Genomic DNA, 19,204 nt, shown 5'->3' with positions numbered 1-19,204 from the left:
AAAAATATCTCTCATGAAAGGTTTTATTCAGATTAATAGATTTTTTTTTTTTTTTTTTTTTTTGGCGGTGAGACAAAAAGCAGAATCTATTAAATGAGGACAGACATTTAAAAAAAATCCAACACATTTTTCTTAGATTTTATGTTATTTTATTAATGCACATTCCTTTCATTCACCTCATTTGAGTTATGTTTTCGTACTGTTAGATTTGTCCGTTTTTTTAAAGCATGATAGATATACACGCTAGTAGCATCGAGTAATGGCGACATGCTGCTGCTGCTGTGCTCCCGAACACAAATCGTCTCAGTGGTTGTATGTGTTGGTGGTTATGATGCGATTACAACTGACTTGTTCTAAACTATGTTTCGCCACTGCAGGGATGAACCTCGGAGCTTACATAATGCTTCACAAGGCCCTTCACTATGTAAAACCGTTTTCTTGTGAGTTGTCGTCATCATGGATTTTGCTGTGTCGTACATGTTAAATCAATAAGTGCAAAACTGTATCTGCACATGATAACACTGGCTGGTAGTGAAGACAAAAATATAGATGCCCATAAGAAAACCATCTTAGCTACAGGCAGATAACACAGATGTGTGTGAACAGCAACTTGGAAAACCAAACGGGGCGTGAGGGAGAGAGGAGGAAGCAGGTGTGACAGCAGTTATTTCTTTACACAGTTGATTAATGTCGATTCTTCAGATTTTGAAAATGTGCAAAGGGACTTGATATTCTCTGCCTTTGCACTGATTATGTTACTCCACCCACTACAGTACACATTTAAACCACTTACAATAATCCCATCAGGTCCAAGGTCACTTGAAAATAAAGTACTTCACTGTAAACAAACAAGTCTCACGCGATTCAGTCCAACACAGACATCACCTTACTGTACTGCTGTACAGCCCAGGCTTTCAGAGTCGCACCCCAGAGGAGCATGTGGCGCTGTGAGGTATACGGTGTAATGACATTAAGATGTTGTGATAGTATGAATTCACACGACATTACTGCTGTGATGAGCTATTGCACTGACGATAACCTCTAACCTCCAAGCACACTGGACACAAACTTAGTCAACTTTGATTTAAATTGGGGGGTCTCAACGATAAACGATGTGCTTAGAATTCAAGTTTGTCCTAACTGTAAGATTCCCCCATCAATACACACACTGCCTCCTTCAACTGCTATGTTTTCCCATGTAAGCATGTGGATTTGTGTCTTTTTTCTTTTTCTTTTACATGAGATTACCATGATACAGCAATCATAACACAATAAGGGCTCAATATACACAACCAAACAGTTAGTGGTTTTTTGTGCACAATTTTACCCCGTTCTCTCTACAGCCAGCGACAACTACCTATATACTGCTACAAGAAAATATCTGATAAAGTGTGATTCCACAAACCTTATTATAAATGAGATCTCACACTGATTTAGTGTCCTCGACAAAATGCTTTTTTTTTCTTAGCTCTCTGGAACTGAAAATTGGTACCGCCTTTAAAAAAAACACAGAGTATTTACAGCAAACAGTAAAAAGAGTGTGTACATTTTTTTGTTACCTGTAGAAGAAGAGCTCATGTATTAAAGCAGGAATGCTGCTGCACTGTGTTTTGTTAGTGTTATTATTGCAACGTGAACAAGGAAAAGATTACGGGACAGTTATTCGTGCGTTCTCCCAGAGCACTGCTCTGAAGGAGAGATTGAATTGCTGTTGTCACACGACAAAGAAGAAAAAAATTTTAGGAGATTGTTGTGAACTATACAATAACACCATTCCTGATACCTCACACTAGTGAAAACAATTAGATTTGGATTAAACGCCTGGTAAAGTCATCCAGCCATTCTATCAGTATATTCTGTAGCATTTAGAAATTACCTGTCAAATGCTAGCTAGCACATATCTTCCATTTTTATGTGAAAGGTAACCAGAACATTAATGGGAAGTGCAACACGGTGTGAGCAACAGCACTGAGTCACTGCAGATCGAGAGGTGTCCCTGCACCTCATTCACTGCCCCAACAGTGGGGCAGTTACACAAACATCTTCAAAAAGTGGAAGTAGAGTGCAGCCAAAAATAAATCAATCAATCAAATGTCCCGATGGGTACTAGATCAGTTCAGTTCGGTGATTAGATTAAACACCATTAAATAAAATGAACTGAATAAAGAGTCTTGTTATTTTATGATTATTCCAATTATGTACAGACTCTGCATCAAAGCATGTCATCAAACAGCTTAATCCTCTGATATAGCCTTTCCACTCTCCGTCCCCTCGATAAAACATCCAAATATATTCCAGTCACTCTTTGCATTTCTGTGACACTTGGATAAAAAGCACTGTGTCTGCTTCTGTTCATATTTCCATTCTTGTCACTGTGCCTGCGTTTCTGGGTTGACACGATCCTGGAAGATGTACAGATTGTTGGTGGCTGCTATGGCAATTATATTTTCAGATGGGTGCCAAGCCATGTGCAGGATTTTCTTGGTAAAGTCCAAGCTATCGACGCCCACATCGCCCCTGCGACGTTTACCGCCAGTGTACACACGGCGGGTTCGCAGTACAGCCCGGGGCTTGCTGCTCTCTCGCCAGGCCTCCAGGGTTACGCCTCGGCCTGTCTCCCTGTCGAACATCCGGAAGAAGCTGTTGTACGCCCCTGTCATAATCACGCTGGATCATGGAGGAAAGGAGAGGAGAAAGACAGTAAAGAGCGGGAAGAGACAAGCGGTGTTCATGGTAGAATGAGGGGGAGGAAAAGAGGAAAAAGCAAACTGAATACATGAGGATTGATTTGATGTCTGCAAAGCTTGTCTCTGGGATTGATTTAAACGTCGGATAAAGCAGGAGGCCGGGCATTTAGGAAATCACTGTAAGCAGTAACACACTGACACAGCAGTCTGTTTTTGCTTCCAAATCTACTTAAGCTGTACTTTGTCTGTCCCCCCACCGCCTCTTACCTGTCTGAGCTGTTCCAAACACACTCAAACTTGTCAAAGATGCAGTCGTTTTCGTAGAGGGAACACAGCTTACTCCTCAGGTATTCATGGACCTGGGGATGATGCAAACAGTCAGCTTAAGTTTTTGGGAAGGTAGCATTATCCTGCTCAGGACACTCACATTTTGGCATTTTAATCTTCTTTCTTGTACTTTGCTCTCATGTATAATACACCGGCAGTAAAAATGAGAAAAGGCTTCCAGATTTTCTTTGGGATCAAGTTAATGCTGCTGAATTATGCTGATCAACTGAATGAATTGTGTATAAATGTAAAAGTATATGTATATATTTGAATTTGAAATTTGAAATTTGATTCAGACAGATTTTATGTCAGACAAATAATGAATAACTACCAGTTAGTCAATAATTAACTAGTAGTTTCATAACTAAAATGATCATATTTTAACAATTTCCAAATAGGTCCAATTAGGTAAAATCCTCTACCTGATAGGTCTCCACTGGGCCTTTATCCATATTGATATCCCACACCTTAGCGGTGAGGTAGTCTCTGGTCAGCAGGTAACGTCCACTATGGCTGAACTTAACATCCGACACAGAGGAAATAATCTCTGAGAAGAAGGAGCGGTTCCCTGGATCCTCAGGTTCCTCAAAAACTAATCAGACAGAAATATAATTGCATTGCTTTCGTGAGAGCAAGATTCCGCATGCACAGCTTGCAGTAAACTCTTTAAAATGTTTCCTCACGTTTGGTATGTTTGTCGCAGAGAGCCGAGGCTCTCATGTCACAGAGGCGCAGCGTTCCCTTGCTGCTGCTGTACACGAACAAGTGGCAGTGGTGAGGGTGGAACTCTGCCGCTGTTATCACCTCCGTCAGATCCTCCATGTTTGCTGGTTTGATGTCTACAATATCTGAGAAGCAGCGCCATCAAGGAACAAACGGCGCAGACATTAAGCACCACATAAATCTGGTGAGCGGGGTTTCTACCAAATTCCATGACTATGTTTACATTTTGTCACAGTGAGGCAGCAGACATGCAAACAAATCACTTATATTCATTCATGCAGTCTTTTTATTTTTAGATGATCTACACTTTCACAACCTAAATTCATAAAGACATCCCAGAAAAGAAAAAGAAAAAACTGCACCCCATCCTATCCCCAATATGCATGCACACGCTGTTCCTCTCTGTTCTATTTGTGGTAGTCCTGTGTGGCTCAGAAGAAAGTGTACAGCTGTGTGAATTATTTAAACTCATCTTCCATAGATGCCTCTATGATTTTCTAGGTCAGCTTCCATTTGAATGGGGAAATCACAACATGCAGCCAGTCCCACGTGCTACCACCTGCACTGACTACACAGCATTGTAATGGAAACACAGATCCAATCAGAGTCACGTGTTGTTTACATTAAGTATAAATCAGAAGATGAATTTGGATGATTGGTTAAGATTACAGTACATGATCTGGAATTGGCTCCATGATATTTTAGGCATAAATTTAGATAACAGTGGATGAAATACAAACACAGAATAGAAGCATATGGGATGCGTTCCCAACACTGCTCAATTTCTTTTTCTTCAGTAAGCAAACTACATACATAATGATCAATATTGATAACTTTGTAAAATCATGCACACTAAGATACTAGCATGAATTGTTTTACCGTGTACCTTAACACAATTAAAATGGGATTTTATGCTTTAGGGACATAAAATCAAATACAAAAAAAGCTTACTAACGTATACTGCACTTTTTCTTTTTTTTTCCCTTTTGGTGTTGACAGGAATCTTTACCTGTTTAGGTATAATGTTGTCATTGCTGTTTTACAATTACCATGAGGATACAGTTATACTTTAACAACAACAGTGATCTAATTCATACCGCTGAACTCTCTGTAAAATTCAAGGAGTTTCCACCACACAAAAGTCTGAGAGGAGCTATAGAATTATTCAAAGTTGGTTAAAACTGAAAATAGTGTGTTATAATACAAAAAACAAAAAGACAGTAAGGATACTGAAACTGCGGTCTGTGATGCCCAGGTGCCACATGTTGATGCGGAGGTCGTCAGCAGACAGGTAGGTTTCCCCATCGCTGTTGACTGAGATGGAGTTGACATGGTAGGTGTGTCCATTAGCGAATACCCTTCTGGGACGGACCTCGACCATTAGATCTGTAGGTTTCAGCACTGGCACCTTAAATGGTGAGAGATAAAAGATTTAGGGCTGAAGGGAGGAGGTGATAAGAACTGGAGGAGTAAATCATAGGACAAAAAGAAAGACAACAATGAGAAAGGACAAAACTGGAGGACAGTACAGCCATGGATTATTTAAGGACAGGAGCAAAAAGACAGACACTTGATTTGATGATTAAATGTAAGCCTGATAAATACTTGGCATACCCAACAAAATGAAAATGTGCAGTTGTATGTGTGTGTCCGAGTACCTGTAGAGAGGTGATGGTAGAGATGTCCTTGAGCCGTCCCTCCTCATCTTTCAGGTTGTATCCTTCTGGTCTCTTGTCTCTCTCGCTTACCTTCCACAGTTTAACAGTCTTATCTGTGACAGGCATCGGGATTTGCGTGTCAAAAAATGATGATTACATTCATTGAAAATTGCAAAGCACAACTTGAGAAAAATCACATTTACAGCTAATTTAAAACATAATACTTAATTCATGCACCGAATTTAGACAGATTTTTTTTTCTGTGCCATTATTGCACCCATAAGTGAGACTCCAAAGACTATCTTGATGTTATTTAATTCTACGTAGGTAACAAAAGATGACACAAGGCTGCCATAATTTTAGAAATTGGAGGTAGTTTGAAACCAAAGTGTGTAAGCGATACCTGTGCCATATCAAGCAAAAAAAATTGCTATTTATAACAAATCTCTCTCTCAATTATATATATATCTATATAGATATATAGATATCTATATAGATATAGATACATAGATATACATATGTAGATATACATTTATGATGGCAAAAACTATATGCATCTTTACTTCCTGTACTTCATTTTACCACAACCAACAATCAGTATGATGTTCTGATAGAGACTGAGAAGTCACTGATTTCTCACCATTGGTGGAGAGGAGGAAATGTGCTGCGTTCTGCTGTGGCAGCCATCTGATCTTGTTAATTTTTTCTTCTATCTCCACACTCTTCAGGTAATCAAAGTCAGGCTCGTGGCTCTGAAACGTGCTGTAGACATTGTACTCCCCAGAGTCCCCTGTCTCGCCCGCCTCCTCTGATTCCCCTTTAGACTGCCCAGGGCAGACAGTGAAGAAAACACGGCTTTCAGCATGCATTTACAGTATGTGTACGAAGATATTTTTTTAAAAGAATGTGTACAGAAAATGGTGATTTTTGCATTGTAAACTAACCTCAGTCTCTCTCTGAAAGATGACCACTCGGCCACCTTTGTCCCCCGTGGCCAGCAGGTCCCCCGTCTGATTAAACTCCACTGTAGAGATGACATCAGCTGCAAGCAAGATAGGAACATTGGAGGCAATTAAACAAAAGTATAGAAAGAAGAAAAGAAAACCGCAGCAATGATAGAGTAGCGAGAACATTAGGCAGGCATGGCGAAAAAAGCACAGATCATTAAGTGACCATAACAATGTAGAAAAGGCTGGCAATGAAAGAAAAATTAATAAAATCACATATTATTTCTGCTACTCTAAACCATAAATCAAACATTTATGTCTATGATGCCTAAGGAAAATTTAAATTATGAAACTGTCTGTTGCTGAGTCAGGCAGTGTCATCATACATTCCTTCTACTGTGCAATGCAGGAAGTTGAAATTAATCTGTTCAATTATACCAGTATGTTATCTGACACCACAGAGATGGCAGCGACACATCGTCTGCTCTACCTTCAGTGACGTAGTCTCGCAGGAAGGTGTGGTTGATTTTGGGGCTCTCAGCGTCCTCGCCCATCTGAAGCTGAGGGAGGGTGACCCGCCAGCGCGCCCGTCCTGAGGGGAAGGGTCCAATCCGTAATGTCTCTCCCCACCCAGGCTCCGCCCATGCTGGTAGGGCCTAACGGAGCGGCCTGGAAAAAGGCATCCTGGGAAACCAGCCGGCAGGAAGAAGAAAAGGCACGTCGAAGAGACTGAGACTGGAATGCAAGGGGCGGGGAAAGGAGGAAGAGGGTTTTAAGAAAGAGGAATGGGAGTGAGAGGAAATTAAGATGCAGGAGGACAGAAGAGAGAAAGGTGGATGGAGAGGCTGGTGATGAAGACAGCTTTGGAAAGGAAAGAGGAAGGCTGTCATTAGGTAGGCTGACAATATGTGCGCACAGCATGGCAAATGATGTGACCTTAGTTAGACATTCAATGCATTCATTAGCAAAGACACGTGTGTAGACGAACAAGGCCTAGTGGGTGCTGAATCAAATCACAGTGCTGTAGAATGAAGGAAAGGCAACAAACAACTAGAGCAGAGAAAAGCAGAATATGAATCCTTGTGTGTAAGCCCAGAAATAAGTACATAATGAACATAGCATGAGAATGAAAATATCAGCTGCTACATTCAGCCCTACCACTGGTAATAATGTTCCCAGGGTGTGGTAGTCCTCTTTTACTACTTGCCAGATTCCTGCTCTCACATGCACGCACACTTCTCAAACAGATAGTCCTTGACAGTGATCAGAGGAGAATGCGATGTCTTGCCTGTGCTGCAATAAGGAGGGAGACAGGCCTCAGCACACCTACCAGTCCGCCTGCTGCTGTCGCTGCTGCTGCTATTCCTGCTGCTGGTGTGTTAATGGACCTCTGCTGCAGTGTACTCAAACAGGCCTGCGTGTCTTTCCAAGTGGGAGGAGAAGGGACAGAGAAGAGAGAGCAGGGGTGGAAGTGAGAGGAGGAGAGGCAAAGGAGGAGAAAAAAGAGAAAGAGAGAGGGATAACGAGGAGGATGGAGGTCCGTTGCCTGCTGATGCTGTGGATCTGTGCAGCATCCAATGTGTCATGGCAGCCTCCTACTGGAGGAGCCAATCACAGTATAGCTGTCACTGGAGGATCCACCCACTGCAGGTGATGAGAAGTACCCAAGACCAGCAGAGGGAGTCCTTAAATACTGAGTAGCATGTACTGGCATGCAGTTTTCTGTCCAAAGTAAGAATAATATTGGAGACTGCATAGCAATTTAAACAGATGAAAGAAAAATGCTTTAAAAGAAACTTAAAAAAAAAAAAACCTCACACACCAACTGATGGTATGTCAATACAATTTCAGTTATTTGTCTCCAGAAAATAAAACATGATAAGAGAAGGATAAATAAGATATCAGTCAAAGAATATTTGAAAAGCCCTTTCTTATTACAGCACTGTGTGTTATTCCCTAAAAATTAAATAAACATTGTTCTGGTCACTTTGCCTTTAGGATCTTCAGCTTTTTTACAAGGAGTACAATTTATGTTATGTTCTACTTATGTTGTACGTATAAATGTATTTAACAAAATCTGGTTAAATGAAATGTACTTGACTGGTATACAGTTGGTATTCAGTTTACACCAAGCCTATTTTCCTCCATCATTAATTATTTAAATAAAAGAAACTTTTGATTTTATATATTTCAGTTACATTTTGCTCAAATTTATTTCTTGTTTAAGAGGGCAAAGTACTATTTTGTAACATATTAGCACAGTGTGAAATAATCTTCTAATGTCCAGTTAATGCTATATATCTGTAATGATATCTGACTGTGTTTGTGTTGTTCTTGGTTGTTTTTATAATTCTAAAGGTTTAAATTGCAAAGCTCAAATATTTGCTGATCATGTGATCACCTATCATGCTTTTTTTTTTATAAAGCTTAAAGGTTAATTTATAGTTTATCCACATCACGTAGGTGAATAACTCATAATATATTGTGTACTTATGATGATTAACCCATATTTTGTCCTTTTTACTTGGTTTTATTGCTCGTTTTCTGTACTTAAAGCCAAATAATTAGGATTAACCTATTATTTACTATTTAAATGAGGACGTGTTGGTGCTTTTTGTTTTTGTACAAATAAATATCACAATAGGTTGGTTTTCCTAGTTCTAAGATATTAACTTTTTTGGACACTTGGACACAGGTGTAAAATTTAAATGACGAGTTCATAACATGTACGAGCCCGGGGTTAGAGCAAATCCATTTATTCTGTCGTGAAGTTTAAATCAGGTTCCTTTAATGGAGATCGGCTAAATAAAGGTCAAGGGATTACCTTGACGCAATCGTTTCCACGGGCTCTTTATGCTCTGCTCTCTGGCAAGTCGTTAGTCTGTCTTACTTTCTGCCTCCTCGCGTTTGAGGTGTTTCTCTTAGATAGCTCACTTGGCGTAAAAACTGAGTTTACCCGATCTTTTCTCGATTTACCTGAGCGAGGGGATGCCCTGCCTTCACTCTGAAGCGCTAGAGTCCATGGAGCCTGGCAGCGTGACTCCTGGGGCATCTCCGGACGCTGGCGCAGAGTCGATCCGCAGGGAAATCGTGAGCGACTCGCCGATGCTGCAAGGTACGGGTTGGTTCTTCTCCCCACTGTGGAGTCCAAGGTCCAGGTTGCGTAGCAGGAAGTTTGGAGATGGTACGACAAGCTACCAAGAGGAAGCATGGTTGGATGACCACTCCGACTTCACAAGGGCTTACTTTTTACGCAGAACCTCAGCGTAAGAGTTTACATTTTATATCTCTACAGTTTTAGCTGAAACTCGAATTACTCAGATCCCTCAAAATTATAATGTGCGATTAAAACGTTTTTAAAGAAATTGTTGAATAAAACGCTTGTAAAGGTGGACACTTTATTAGTAATGACAATATAAGCTGCAATAGATAAAATTATGTTTCCACATATACGTTTAATAGTTATTATACTAATTTTAAGTACTTTATTTTAGTTTTGCTTTTAAATAAATCATGTAATCTGTGTATGATTTCAGGGTCAGTTGTCCACAGACAGAGATGTCCCCACTTCTGTCAAGGTTTCCAAGGAGGAGCTCTGACCATTCCGAGGCGCTCATGAAGGCACCTTATCGGAGAAATTCTTCCCCATTGAGAAGCTCAGACCTGAACATTTTATCTTTGACAGACAAACCCCTCGCTTCAAATCTCAGTGTCCCTGAATGGATGGACCGCTTTAGTGCAGATGTTAAAGAAAGCCATTCACCATGCTCTCCCTGCTTACCTCGTTGTTCCCGTTTTCAGTTTTCTCCCTGTCAACCACGAGCTCCCGTTTGCCCCTGCTCATCTAGCTTACCCCACCCTCCACAGTTTTTCCCACCCACATCATGTGGCCATGGTGACGGCTGCCCTTGGATGATGGGGCTCCTAGGAGAAGGCCTAGGCTGTATGGGTTCTTTAGCAGAGCTCTGCCAGGGAGCTGTGATCCATGTTGGGGAGCTACTGGGAGCAGAGGGTGGTTCACTCTCTCTTGTACGGAAACACTGTGGTGGAAGGAGTAGCTTGGAAGACGTGATAGCCCTAACATCACTGGGGCACTTGAATGAGGGAAACCCATACAGCCAAGCTCATCTAGAACTGGTAAAAGGGATCATGGGATGCGTAATGGCTACAGGTTCACCAATAAATCTAAGAGATGCATCTGAGGTAAATGTTGATGTCATGATTGTACATGTAGGCTTAACTCCCATGTTCCAGGGCACAGGCGAGGGATTTAAAATCAGAAATGAGGACTGCGTGTTTAATGAGTCATCCATTTTCTGAAAGTCTGTTTTGAGATGATGACATGGCTATTTGAAGAAGCCTGATAGGGAATCCCTGATGACGCAGTTTCTTTTAATCCTTTTAGTGACTGCTTCCAGTGATAAACCTTGGATTACTGTCCTTTCCTTGCACATGCCCACACATACACTCCCACAAAAGTAGATTCATGCCAAAGCTGTCTAAAAGGCTTACAGGTGGTGGTCACAGCAGCTCTTCTTGCCCTCACAAGTAAGGTGATTAGGAATGTGTGCCTGGCAGAGTTCAACACCAGGTAAACCCAGTCAGCGTGGGTGTGCACGGGTTGTCCCTAATAACTTGGTAGATGTCAAGCATCCTAAGAAGTGTGGGTATTTTTGGTCAGATGTGGCGAAAGCTGATGAACAGCGCCGACCCAATAGCTTAACAACGAAGGGTTATGAAGAGAGTAAAGTTAGTTTAGGTATTAAAGTCTGTTGCTACTCAGTTGCCACAAAGATCTAATACACATGACTGTTGGATAGGATATGTTTAAAACATGTTGCTGTTAAGTAAATAATATTAAGTGATCCGCTTACATGCACTTATGTTTTCCTTATTTGTCTCAACAGGACCCCAGATTCAACTTAGCCAACGATCAAACATCAAAGATCAGGACGGTTCTGAGTGTTCCTATCAGCAACCACAGAGGAGAGGTATGTGTGCCGTTGCAAATACCTTTAACTAATGTAAATGCACACTCAGAGACCGGTGGATTTTTCTGTGGCATATTGTCCATTGTCATAACAGAATTTTTAATATAGATTGCATGAAAATAAAACGTTTTCTTTTTTTGAACAGGTGGTAGGTGTCCTGGTAATGATCAACAAAAGAAATAGTTGCGATGGATCACGTTCTGTTTTCACAAACGTAGATGAAAAGGTGAGGGATTGGACATTAGTATGGAGATTTATTTCTATTATACATTATTTATTATGTCAGATATTTGTCTTGTTTTAATGCTTACCACCTATAATTATACATTTGGTTTTGTTTTAAGGTGTTGTCAAATCACATGGATGTGTTGGGGATTGTCCTGGATAATGTCCAGCTGTATGAAAGTGCGAGACAAGAGGCTAAACGCAGTCAGGTAAAGCCAGAGAACAGTTTAAAATCTTTTTATGCCTTGTAACGTATATCTAAGTAATATCTTCATGCATATCTCTGTGTGTGTGTGTGTGTGTGTGTGTGTGTGTGTGTGTGTGTGTGTGTGTGTGTGTGTGTGTGTGTGGTCCAGGCTTTGATAGAGATGGCACAAGTACTTTCAAAGGAGCACCATTCCCTTGAAGTTATGCTGAGTAAGATGGCTGCCACCATCATGCCCTTTACACACGCTCAATACTGCACCATCTTTATCCCCAGCGAGCAAACTTCAGACACTGAAGAAAAGGTACACTATCTTGACATCCTGCTCAATTTCCTTGTTGTCCATGACTTTGTCTGTTCAGAATATAGTACAGTATTTTTATACACAATGTTTTCATTTTTTTTGTTTTGTTTTGTTTTTGGTTTTCATTTTTGTCTTTTGATTACAGACTTTATTCTCAAGAGTGATACATTTGGAATGTGAGGAGCTCGGATCAACCTGCCAGATCTACAGAAGGTATTGTCCGGAGACTTTGCAAGTCCTTGCTGTTGATTTACTTTTAAAACAAATATGGGATATTTGGGGTTTTTTGTAATTTGAAAGCATAATTTTTCAGGGAGCATGACCTCAGGAATATAGATCCATCATATGCCTTTCGAACCCTGACTTCTATGGAAACACTTAATATGTCGAAGAGTTCTGATGAATTGAAAAGGAGTGTCATCTGCTGCCCTGTTAGAAATGAGAGATCTGAAAATGTTATCGGTAAGTTCCTTTCTTGAATGGCAGTAAACATTGTAAACAGGACAGAATTTGAAAATAAATCTTTCACGCCTTTCCTACCAGACAAGCACAGATGAAGCACAGTATACAAAGCTCTCTTATTAAAATATAAAATAAAATAGTATGAAATAATATAAAATAATAGGTTTCACAGATGATTTGCAGTGACCTTTCACAGCTAGAAATCCTTACTTACTGTTTAGACTTTTTCAGTCTTTATACTACTTACTGTGATCTGCTCCGAGAAGACCAGATCTGGACAAGTTGTTCCATTACAAATTAAATTTTATAAAATTGTTTCAGTTTTTAATCCAGTTATCTTTTCTAGCCACTTGAATATTTAGATGCTGAGATTATTATTGTGATTTTTTCCCAGTGATTCCAAAAACAAGTTGCCCATCTCAGCTTTACCACAGAAATCAACTAGACTATGTGTTAAAAAGAAAAAAAGAATTTGAAGAACTTTGTGCTCAAGCTACACAACCATCTGTCTTTTAATGTCATTTAGCTGTGTGCCAGCTGATGAACAAACAAAGCAGAGACTCGGATGAAATGGAAGCCTTTAACCGATATGACGAGCGCCTTCTGGAAGACCTGGCAGTGTATTGTGGCCTGGCTCTACAGTATGCTCAGGCGGTCCAGATCACTGAGGAGCGGAGGGCCAGTATAGAGGTCACACAGGAGGTGAGAACACTATCTCGCCCAATTAGTAAGTTAGAGAAGAGTCAGAAAAATAATTCATACATTAACAAATCTTAAAGTTTTTTTCTGTGTTTTCTTTGTTTATTGTAATTATGCAGGTCCTTGCCTACCACATCACTGCAGCAGAGCAGGAAATCCAGGCACTGCAGGTGAATCTTTCTTTGGAAGAAATCAGCCTTTCTCTTTTTATCCAGTTTATCCCTGTTACAGCGTGGCATCGTGCATGTAAATAGTGATTTAAAGTCAATAGCACACGCGTTTCTTCCTTTTTCTTTCATATGCCTTGTTCTTTCTGTTAAATGCCCTCCGTCTCCACTCTTGCTATTCTTTTTAATCACTGTGGCAGTAGTCATGCAATCAACCCTTGCTTTGTTCCAAAAGGCCAGATTTACAGGCTTTAATGCTACTGTAGAACTAATGCCCTAACAACTTAAAGCTCTTGATCAGCTGCTATCACTGAATGTGAGTGCAAAGGTTAAGGTAACCTCCTCACCCATGTTAAAGCTAGATGGGTTTTCTGTGTTTACACACTTAGGTAAACTGAGGAAAAGAGCTCAAGTTCTATTTTGTTTGTGTGTGTTTGTGCTTGAACGTTCTGAAGAGTACGTTTCAATTTCTTTTATTGGTTGTGTTTTTAGGAGGCCACCATTCCTTCTGCTGAATCGCTGAATATTCTAGACTTCCATTTCTCTGGTTTCGGGTTGCCAGAAGACGCGACAACACAATCCACGATTCGCATGTTCCTGGATCTCAATTTGGTGCAGGATTTTAACATAGACTACAAGGTAGCTTAGCTTCTATTAATATTAGTAGCATTATTTTCTTTATCATATAAATGGGGAAACAGGGCAGTTAAGTCGTTTAAGTTAATTTTTGTTTGTTTGTTTGTTTGTTTGTTTTAGAACGAAATGACATTAATAGGCTTGTTTCATAAGTATTCATAAATTCAAAAATCCTTTTTCATACACATCATGCTTCTTTTACATCTTTTTTTTCAATCAGGATACAGGATAGTGCTAGTATCAGTGTTAGTGTGAAGCCAGTTTGGCCTTTTGAACAAGCACAAAATTCAAAAAGTTTAATAACTAAGCATTTCACAATGTTCCATTTTAAAAGTTGGGGTGAAGAGATTTTGGTAAGAAGAAAGTCTTCTGTCAAAATCTGCAAGCTGCATCTGCAAATTATCTGTGAATTTCTTGGTAAAATCCTGTTGTGTAGCTACTGATGTTAAGGATTGTGAAACCCTGGGGTTCTGTGGTGGTTCAAGCTTGTTTCACTGGCATCGGTCTTTTTTTCATTTCATTAACGCCACCTTATCTAAGGCACCAAAACAGGAATCACGTTGGTGGAAAAAGGACCTGTGAGAGAGGAGAATATGAGGTCATAATGGATATTTTAGTGTTATCTTATTAGCTCTTACATTTGACAATATGTAGTTCAGTATGTCTCTTTGAGTTACAGGAATTTCACTACTGACAAACTAGAAAAGCGTAATAGAATCAGATAATACCTTAAATATTCTCAATTTCTATTATTTATCAACTTCACATATCTCATCCTTCCAGAGTCTTTGCCAGTGGGTTTTGACTGTGAAACGTGGCTATAGGAACAACGTGCCCTACCACAACTGGCACCATGCAGTGAGCACTGCTCAAAGCATGTTTGCAATGCTCATGGCAACAGACCAACTCCAGGTTAGTGTTAGTTTGTGGTAAAAGCAGAGTGGGTTTGTAGTTGCTATTATTATAACATTTCGTGCATTTTGTTGACAATCCATTCTATGTGTCCATGTGACAGTCACACTGTGACATTTGCATAACGCCTCCAGAGTTTCCTCTGTACTGTAGCTCAAAAGTTTTGGGAGGAGTCAGTTGAGGATTGCCAGGGTTGTTCTTCCGTACTGAGCGCTCTTAACTGTTTGGAAGAGGATTAATTTCAGATCTTGCCAAAACCTCTTAACTGCTATCTGTAACAATCAGACACATGCCTACACTTCAACTCAAGTGACTTCTGCCATTCGCTCACCAGTGTTTTAAGCTTTTTGGAGATCCACCCTGGGGGTCTCTGTACCAGGACCAGGCTGTATCTGTTATGCATATTTGTATCTGTTATAGTTTGGAGCTTAATTATGTGGGATATTCAATGAAGACACTGACTGGTATTAGTAACACTAAAATGGAAGTATCATTTGTCGTACTTCATTTCTTTTACATCAAACATTGAATTGTAGAATTACAGTTACACATTTTTTATTCAGTATTTGTTCAGATAGAAAATGACACTACCATCTAACATTTTACCGTCTTATCACTTTATTCTTTTAGATTAGAGATTATTTAAATACAAGTAAAGTACAAAAAAAAAAAATTAAAAATGATTTAGAGATTTTGCATCATCACCTATCCATAAATTCCTGCTTCCTGTTTTTTACCCTTACATATACTCATGTGTAGGGATCCATAGACTTCAGCTCCAATTGGGATCGGTCCTTTATCATCCTATCTGTTAGAAACTTTTATTATCGACTTTTGACAGCACATGATCCACCTATTGATACAAACTTTCTTTTATTTTGTGTAGCACATGAAATGTGCAATATATACATGTGCATATGATTATTTTCTCAATTATTATTTTTTTCCTATAAAGCGTTCAATTGTAAAATGCAGAAAAATAATTTTCTTCATTATTGCAACCTGTTTCTTTCTGTTCATATTTCAGACCATTTTTTCTCGTCTGGAGATCTTAGCATTGATGATAGCCACTCTGAATCATGATGTCGATCACAGAGGAGTTAATAATTCCTTCATAGAAAGGTAAACGTTAGTTCTTAATCTCTCACATTTACTCCATTACTTATTTTTACTCTAAATTATCTAGACCATAATTATGTGTATTTATTTTGATTTGTACTATCTGTAAGACTTATTAGTCTCTGCCTACATATATTCAAGTCCTTATTCTTTCTTTCTTTTTTCTCTCAGGACTCATCAGCCTTTAGCTCAGTTGTATGGACACTCCTCTCTTGAGAACCACCACTACAACCTGTGTGTCTTCATCCTAAACAACACTGTAAGATGCAAGAAATCTTTTCTTTTCAACTTATAAGTTATGTTTGCATGCACACAACAGGACGTTCAAATGAAGCTCATATACTATATCTATTATTTTGCAATCATTCCACTTGTGAAATAATTAGATTATTTTGATCTCTGTGTGTGAACTTGTAGTCTTCAATTTACTTTACTTTCTTTCTGTCTCTCGTCATCTTCCAGGGGAGTCAAATTCTTAGCGGTCTGTCTGCTGAAGAGCACAAAGCTCTATTACACATAATCAAAAGGGCAATCCTTGCCACAGACCTGACCGTCTACATGGAGTACGTCTGAAACATTAAAAATGTCAAAGAAGATGTAGGTTACACATTAAGCCAGTCTTATTTTAACCCATGTTTCTTCTGGCTTTTTTTATTTTATTTTTTTCAGAAGAAGAAAAGAGTTCTTTTCTCTCACTAACAAAAGCGGAGTGAGCTGGAAAAGTGAGAAACAAAGAGACTTGCTCAGGTGAGAATCACATAAATTAGAATCAGAGGCATATTATATTGTTGTGCTCGGTAAACCAAGAGAATGTGCTGTGTTGTAAGCTATTACTTTACCCCACAGGTCAATGCTGATGACAGCCAGTGACCTCTCTGCTATCACAAAGCCTTGGCCTGAACAAAAAAGAGTAGGTCTCACAAAGTAGCTCTGAATGAAAAATAAAACACTTCATGCTTCATCTCTCAATCCTTTTTCACTGCAACCTTAACCTCACTCTTCCTCCTAACAGATTGCCAGACTGGTTGCCATGGAGTTCTTTGCACAGGGGGACAAAGAGAGGGAAGAGTTCAAAATCAAACCCATTGTAAGTGGAGCTTGCAGGATTTGTAGTGTACCAAGGATTCTGAAAATGTTGAGTGGAAATAAAAAAGTGTGCACACATAAAAAGGAATTTAAATCAATATTTTTTCATGATTGGATTCTTGTTAGAATCCAGTCATTTGTGAATATCTTGTTTTAGTCTCATGATACATTTTTTTAAGTTTAAAAGCCCTTCAGGCATGCTGTTGTCCTATTTCTTGTTGCGCTAGAATTGCATCTACCCTGTCGTATAACAGTATCACGGTGCCAAAGACTGTTCTTTGAAAAAATGCATAACCACAAACACTGGTATGTCTTGGAATATCTTCATATTTTTGTCATTGTGGTTTAAAAGATTTTCTTATTTTATTTACACAGATTCAAAAATAGGTTTTCATAAAATGTTACTGTTACTCTGTCTACACTATGATAAAAATAACAATATCTTTGAATACATAAAGCTTTATAAAGCCTGTTGTGTATTTCTGATGCATTTTTCCCCATTCAGAGTTAAGTAAATTTAATGTAGCTTGCAGTGTTTTGAGTTGAATTAATCTTCATATATAAATGTTCATATTCAAGTACTGCATACTTTTGCAATTCTATCTGATCTTCTGTAAGTGCTTTAAGTGCTATTCTAACAGCCACTTTATGCTTACTTTTCACAAGGACATAATGAACAGAGAAAACAGCACTCGACTGCCATATATGCAAGTTGAATACATTGATGAGGTCTGCTATCCACTCTACAAGGTGTGTTATTACTATTGGTATTGTGTAAGCAATGTGTAGATAACTGTATATTCTACTTGCATGCATGTATCCTTATATATTTCATCACAGAATTCACCTTGTTGCCATCTTGTTCCCTAAAGATCAGTTGTAATTTCCACTATTCTATCAACAATCCCGTCTCTGTCTTTGCCGTCCTCAGACTGTATCGAGGCTGTTTGACTCCTGCTCTCCTTTGCTAAATGGGTGTAAGAAGAACAGAGAAAACTGGCTGCAACTTGCTGATGAACAAGAAAAAGAAAACAATGAAAACATTAGTACAGACTCATCACTGCATGAAGACTTTAAGGGAGCGACACAGACAGACCAATGAACAGCGGACTGGAGAGAAGATGAAGACACGTGGCTTCAGAGGCTAAAAGGAGGCTTGCCCGTATGCTTCTTGTTCATTCTTCTAACTGAAGACTGACCTATTGCTCACACATCAGAACTTTGATGAGCAAACTCGTTAATATGTTATGCAGTGGCCCTCACGGTTATGATTATTCCTGCACTTGTACTGCAAATAACTTATTGTGCCACATATATAATAGTAAATTAAATGCATTTACTGTATGTAAAAAGGTACTAAATAGCTTCTCAAAGTACTTTACACTAAAAGCTACATTCACATTTATATTCTCTGTGTATGGAGTGTTTAGTTAGGGGATGAACTGCTCTGCCTTTGCATTGATCCTACATTAATCTGTTTATTTAGCAGTGAAGCTGTGAAAGTCTGAGAAATTACTTTGATTATTTGCACACCATATCTGTATTTGTATTTTTATCTGTGCTACACTCAGTTTCAGAAGACCTGTATTGCTGTACTGCTTCCTTTCCACATACCATCAAATTAGTACAGTGATCTATAGCACAATCAATTTTGTGAACTTGTATTCAACTATTTATTTTATTAGATTACTGACATCTACATATTTCTTTTGATCTGATTTGACTTTGTTTCCATAATGGCTCTTTGGAGCACTTTGACCCTGTGCTAATTCTATTAATTGTTCCCCTTTATTGGCTCTGACTTACAAGGTCTTGAAATTTAGCAGAACTGATAACAACTAATGTTATTTCCACCATCTGAAACTGAGCAATAAAGATATTGTTCACCACACATATACAGCATGCGTTTTAAATAATTATCCAGCCTAAAATGTTCAAAGTATTGTTACAAACCTTCTATATGATTTGCATAACCTTGGTAATAGTAAGTAGTTATTTAGCTGAACTGTAGAGGCAAAAGGGGCAGATGCGTGTATAGTAAGCCAATTTATTATTA

General features: G+C 39.0%; 2 protein-coding genes across 3 annotated transcripts; one reads left to right on the top strand and one right to left on the bottom strand.

The window, feature by feature from the left end:
* Positions 1-163: 163 nt before the first annotated feature.
* On the bottom strand, positions 164-10,272 carry ppp2r2ca (protein phosphatase 2, regulatory subunit B, gamma a). 2 transcript variants are annotated; one of them, XM_031747049.2, is made up of 12 exons: positions 10,124-10,272; positions 9,319-9,536; positions 7,673-8,064; positions 6,833-7,203; positions 6,340-6,437; positions 6,036-6,219; positions 5,396-5,508; positions 4,968-5,145; positions 3,698-3,862; positions 3,437-3,606; positions 2,955-3,046; positions 164-2,667 (listed from the first exon to the last, which is right to left on the bottom strand). In XM_031747049.2, exons 4-12 carry the CDS (start codon positions 6,894-6,896, stop codon positions 2,370-2,372), a joined length of 1,362 nt encoding a protein of 453 aa, XP_031602909.1. In that variant the 5' UTR covers positions 6,897-7,203; positions 7,673-8,064; positions 9,319-9,536; positions 10,124-10,272; the 3' UTR covers positions 164-2,369. The 2 variants fall into 2 exon arrangements, with proteins under 2 accessions (XP_031602909.1, XP_039469013.1); XM_039613079.1 differs by having other exon boundaries at positions 7,673-7,764.
* pde5aa (phosphodiesterase 5A, cGMP-specific, a) lies at positions 10,258-18,997 on the top strand. Its single transcript, XM_031747048.2, has 19 exons — positions 10,258-10,545; positions 11,250-11,333; positions 11,479-11,559; positions 11,678-11,767; positions 11,915-12,067; positions 12,213-12,280; positions 12,381-12,529; positions 13,056-13,231; positions 13,348-13,398; positions 13,888-14,034; positions 14,815-14,943; positions 15,971-16,065; positions 16,234-16,321; positions 16,525-16,625; positions 16,732-16,809; positions 16,909-16,972; positions 17,075-17,149; positions 17,815-17,898; positions 18,080-18,997. Exons 1-19 carry the CDS (start codon positions 10,258-10,260, stop codon positions 18,248-18,250), a joined length of 2,172 nt encoding a protein of 723 aa, XP_031602908.2. The 3' UTR covers positions 18,251-18,997.
* The last annotated feature ends 207 nt before the right edge of the window (positions 18,998-19,204 follow it).

Source organism: Oreochromis aureus, linkage group 6 (assembly GCF_013358895.1).
Source record: "Oreochromis aureus strain Israel breed Guangdong linkage group 6, ZZ_aureus, whole genome shotgun sequence".
Lineage (NCBI taxonomy): Eukaryota > Metazoa > Chordata > Actinopteri > Cichliformes > Cichlidae > Oreochromis > Oreochromis aureus.
This window is presented reverse-complemented; position numbering and strand designations above follow the sequence as displayed.

Bases quoted from the DNA above. Each gene is read 5' to 3' on its own strand.
- ppp2r2ca (XM_031747049.2), bottom strand. From the start codon at position 6,896: ATGGGCGAGGACGCTGAGAGCCCCAAAATCAACCACACCTTCCTGCGA. The intron at 6,220-6,339 runs GTTAGTTTACAA...TGCCCTGGGCAG, and splicing joins TCTTTCAGAGAGAGACTGAG to TCTAAAGGGGAATCAGAGGA. The intron at 3,863-4,967 runs GTATCCTTACTG...GCTGCTTCTCAG, and splicing joins CATCACAGACCGCAGTTTCA to ATATTGTAGACATCAAACCA.
- pde5aa (XM_031747048.2), top strand. From the start codon at position 10,258: ATGGGGCTCCTAGGAGAAGGCCTAGGCTGTATGGGTTCTTTAGCAGAG. The intron at 13,232-13,347 runs GTGAGAACACTA...GTAATTATGCAG, and splicing joins GTATAGAGGTCACACAGGAG to GTCCTTGCCTACCACATCAC. The intron at 14,944-15,970 runs GTTAGTGTTAGT...TTCATATTTCAG, and splicing joins TGGCAACAGACCAACTCCAG to ACCATTTTTTCTCGTCTGGA.